The following is a 5,017-nucleotide window of genomic DNA, read 5'->3' on the forward strand; positions in this document are numbered from 1 at the left end:
GTTGTCCGAGAATACCATTATAAGCAGATGAGCAGTCTACCATAAGGAATGTTACATCCTTCGTGATCTGTCGTGGATAATCGACCATCGTCATCGAGAGTGTGATCGAGCCTAACGGGAATACCCTTGTTCCTCAAAAACCGACCAGCGGAGCGTTCATTGGTATCAATTGCGTTCTGTCAATCCCCATTTGCTAGAACGCTGGATAGTATAGGATATCAGTCGAGCTGCCGTTGTCAACCAACACTCGATAAACATTGTAGTCCCCCACACGTACGCTGACAACTAGCGTACGCTGACAACTAGTGCGTCGTCGTGTGGGTGGTGAAGTCTTCTCGCGTCTTCTTCGAAGAACCCAATGATGGGGCTTTCCCTCCGTGCTATCTTAGGTATGAAGCCTGTTAGCTAGACATTCTGGACCATCCTAAGGTACGTCTTACGAGCTTTTTTGGAGGAGCCAGTAGTCGCGGTTCCTCCTACAATCATCCTTATGTCTCCGATGGGGGCTCTAGGACGCTCATTATCCCGTCGGGGGGCCTGCTTTTGGTGATTGGGATCCACTCTCTCTTTGCTAATGAATTTCTGCAACCTCCCTTGTCTGATGAGGGCCTCAATCTGTTGTTTTAAGTCGTAGCAGTCGAGCGTGTCATGACCGTGATCACAGTGGAAGCGGCAATACTTGTCTCTAGGTCGCTTGTTTAGATCGCTATTCAGCTTCCCTGGAAACGACAGTGCCCCCTCGTCTTTGATCTGCATCAGGACTTGGTCTATTGGGGCATTCAGTGGTGTGAAGCTTGTGAACCTTCCTCCCTAGGGTCTAGGGCGTCTTTCGTCCCTTCGGTCTCCTATCCTTGGTCTCTTCTGCCCTTGATCCTGCCGTGCGTCTCCTTGTCGTTCTCTTTTCTTGGGTTTTTCTTCCCGAGCCAGTAGTGCATCTTCTGCGTTCATGTACTTAGTGGCCCTGTAGAGCACTTTTGACATGGTTTTCGGGTCGTTTTTGTATAGCGAGAACAAAAATTTACCCTTCCGCAACCCATTGGTGAAGGTTGTTACTAGGATCTTGTTGTTAGCTTCATCTATCGAAAGTGCTTCCTTATTGAAGTGGGTTATGTAGGATCTTAGTGCCTCGTCCTCTCGCTGCCTGATGCTCATCAAGAATGCCCTGGATTTCTTGTACCTGTGTCCCCCTATGAAGTGTGAAGTGAACTGAGCGCTTAGCTCCTTGAAAGTGCCGATGGAGTTTGGAGTCAGTCGACTGAACCATATCCTTGTGAGACCTTTTAGCGTTGTAGGGAAGGCCCTGCACATGATCTCGTCCGCCACTCCTTGGAGATGAATCAAGGTCTTGAAGGTCTCTAGGTGATCTAGAGGATCCTTGACTCCATCATAACTCTTTATTTGTGACATACGGAACTTCTATGGTAGGGGAAAGGAATTGACGGGAGCGGTAAATGGAGAGTTGGTCCGGTTGACTAGGTCATCCAGATCGCTAGAGACTCATCCCTTGAGGGCATTTATCATGACCTCCATCTGTTCCTTCATTGCCTGCATTTTTGCGACAATAGGGAGTGAGGCGTTATCCATGAAGGACGGCATGCTCATATGTTGTCGTTCTTGCCTTTTTGGGGCATTGCTTCCCTTAGGCCCTTCTTGATCTCTTCGTATGACATTGGTACCTTCCTAGTCCTCCATCTGATTGTTTGGTGCTGTGTTTTTTCTAGCGTAGCTACTCTTCTAAGTTGTTGTTTTTCTTGGTGAGATGCTCTACAACTGCAGCAAGAGTTTGGACCTATCTCTCGAGGGCAGTCGTGAGTGGTTCCTCTCCTTGGACGTCGTTGGTTGTTGCCATTGAGCGAGTGAGCACCATGCAACTCTTTGTCCGGGAAGCGATAATATGGCTTACGAATCGCAAAGAATCGCGTGTTCTTCCCCATAGACGGCACCAACTGATGAAGCTGAAAAAACCACTAGTGAGCCACACGTACTCGCACGCTCTAAAAACAACCTACACAACACAAGAAAAGAGAAAAACCTAAACAGAGAGCACCGGTGTGGTGCCGACCAAATACCCTCCAAAGGTCAAGTTAGAATCTTTTACAACTCCAGAGTGCTAGAGAGGGTCAATTATGCGTACCTTGATTTAGGAGGGTATTGGAGTTTTTATAGTAGTCGAAAGTTGATCTCTTTTCCTTGTAGGAATCTTCTTCAGAAATCCTAAATGTGATGGACAAGTCTTTTCCTTATAGAAAAGATCTCCATTAATGCGCGCAGCTTCTAGAACCCTAATTGCATTAGGACTCTATTTACCTAAGGATTTTGTGGTGTGTCCCGCAAATATTCCCATATAGGGATTCTGTCTGACACGTGGCCAATAAATCCGTTTAGGTTGTGGCTGTTTATGATGAACCCGTCTTCACCAGGCCTTACACATGATAGGCCTGTCCATCAATTTTTACTTGGATTCGTCAACTTATTTTCTCCTCTTCAACCATAAATTGGAATGAATAAAAAATTATAATACTAAACTCAGGAAAAAAAAAAAGCCTTAGAGCACACACGGAGTGCATGCGATGAGGCTCGTAGTCCATAAATGCTATCCAATTTTTGTGTTGCTTCTAATGTGATTGTTAATTGATTAATTTTTGAAACCTTAATATAATTTGAATTAGAATTTGTAGAAAAATACACAAATTGGATAGTACTAACTATGGGTGTGCTAAACCTTCTATTCTCTTTATGGGGTATTTTTTTTTTTTTTTTTTTGTTACTTGTTTTTAGTTACATTCGAAACTTATGCTTTTGTCCACTACAATATATAATGATCTCATAAATTAACCAGTCTCAGTGTGTATTGGGGGAAGGGGGGGGTGTTTGTTGAAGAAGATTATGATTCAATGTATTTTGTTGAGCCTTCCAATTGTTTTGTAGCAATATTTGTTATTAACCTTGTGGGGCCCATGGGCCTGATAACCTTGGCCCATCATGTAGCAGGCCCAAGGCCCATGCCGAGGAGCACAGGCTATTTAGGGCTAAGGTGGGGGAAAGCCTTTTTTCCAATCCACGCCGAGGACCACCTTATCCTCGGCCCAACAAAGGTGATTTTGGGGAGAGACTAACCCCAAAGTAAGCTGTCACTCTCACATTTAATGCATTCAACTAACCCCCCTGGCCGCATTGATGGGGAGGTAACCCCTTGGTAGGATAACGTTGATTAGAGTGAACCACTTGAGTACCGATAAGGCCTCTGATGGGACGGACGGCCAGAAGAAAGGCAAATAGATGATCAACAGATGGAAGGAGGGGATAGGAAGATGAAAACTATAAAAGAAAAGCTAGTAAAGTAAAAAAGGGGGGGGGGGGAAAAAGAGAGAGAACAATCAGGGCTCCTCGGCCACAAGCCGAGGAGCATTCCCCCATTTGTAAAGAAACTCTTAGCATTTTTTTATAAGAAAAGTTCATGCATGGTGATCGACGGCCAGCACCTAAACCTTTCAACCCACTCTCTATAAATTTATTGTTTGGGCTTATTGGGCTGAAAACCCATCACTCAGGGTCAATCCAAATTGAGTCCTTACAATTAGCGCCGTCTGTGGGAAGGATTAGGGTGCTGGCCGGCGCACCAGAGGCCCAGGTGGAGCCGCCCTAAGGAAGAGCTAGCCGGAGGGAAGTGTCAACTCGTGCTTTTATTTGGCACCAAGAGAATGGGAGAGCTTGACACACGGTGGAGGAGGTGAAGGGCAATCATGCTCCCAGGCCCCCAACAACTCCCTCCTCGGCTAGGCGGAGCTGGAACAAAGAGAGGAGCAGATGCAGGGGCTCCAGGATACCCTCCCCCGTGATGTTCCCTCGATTCTCTCCGGCCCTCACGAGTGTTAGCCGTTGGAGACGGCAACACTCGAGCACCGCCCATGAGGTGAATTCGCACGTCTTCCTCGTCGGGGGTGTACTCCGGGGAAAGACGTTAGGTTCTCTAACAACACCCCTCTGGGACACCTTGAAGGGCGCCATCAGGGTTACGCCTAGATTCTGCCGCACCGAAAGCCCAGTGAGGGCTGCGGCCATACCGGTTTATGTCAATCCCGGTAACAATTCCGGCGGGGTTATTGAAAGGGCATGGGAGGTTGGAAGAATATGTTTTGTTCTGTTTGTGTTGAGAGGTCCATGGGTTGTGGAGAAACCATCTCCTCAATTTATATAGGGGGTGGGGGTTGGTGAGAATTAATTCATGCAGAGTTCGAAAAGAGTATTATCAGCTGGGTTAGTAATGAAGTCGCCAATTTCCAAGGAGGCCACGGACGGTTGGACTCGTGTTAATTTACGAGGACATTAATGAAGGTGCGTTTCGCGCACCGGAGCGACAAGCACGGAACACGAACAGACAAAGGGCGTTTCATAAATGAAAAGATGGGGCCTCGAGTTGGAGGCGAGATCAATGCTACGTGTAAAGATCATAATCTGACGCAAAGAGGAATCATCTCCAGTAAAGCGATCTGAGGACAAACCTCTGCTTACAGAAAAATTGAAGTGGTAGACAGAGCCAAGGTATTGCATGGTCCTCGGACCCAAACCTATGGTAAAACTACACACACCATTATACCTGGATACTAGACAGAACCAAGGTATTGCATGGTCCTCGGACCCAAACCTATGGGAAAACTAGATACTTACAGGAAAAATTGAAGTGGTAGACAGAATCAAGGTCTTGCATGGTCCTCGGACCCAAGCCTATGGTAAAACTACACACACCATTATATCTCATACTTACAGAAAAATTGAAGTGGTAGACAGAGCCAAGGTATTGCATGGTCCTCGGACCCAAACCTATGGTAAAACTACACACACCATTATACCTGGGTACTAGACAGAACCAAGGTATTGCATGGTCCTCGGACCCAAACCTATGGGGAAACTAGATACTTACAGGAAAAATTGAAGTGGTAGACAGAATCAAGGTCTTGCATGGTCCTCAGACCCAAGCCTATGGTAAAACTACACACACCATTATATCTCATACTTA

The 5,017-nt window shown here is 46.4% G+C and overlaps 1 protein-coding gene across 1 annotated transcript; it reads right to left on the reverse strand.

Annotated features, from left to right (window-relative positions):
* Nucleotides 1-810: 810 nt before the first annotated feature.
* LOC112039643 (uncharacterized) lies at nucleotides 811-1,407 on the reverse strand. The gene has a single exon (XM_024072525.2). It carries the CDS (start codon nucleotides 1,405-1,407, stop codon nucleotides 811-813), a length of 597 nt encoding a protein of 198 aa, XP_023928293.2.
* Nucleotides 1,408-5,017: the final 3,610 nt, after the last annotated feature.

This window comes from Quercus suber, unplaced genomic scaffold (assembly GCF_002906115.3).
Source record: "Quercus suber isolate HL8 unplaced genomic scaffold, Cork oak 2.0 scaffold_137, whole genome shotgun sequence".
Taxonomy (NCBI): Eukaryota; Viridiplantae; Streptophyta; class Magnoliopsida; order Fagales; family Fagaceae; genus Quercus; species Quercus suber.

Coding starts and splice junctions, on each gene's coding strand:
- LOC112039643 (XM_024072525.2), bottom strand. CDS start 1,407: ATGTCACAAATAAAGAGTTATGATGGAGTCAAGGATCCTCTAGATCAC.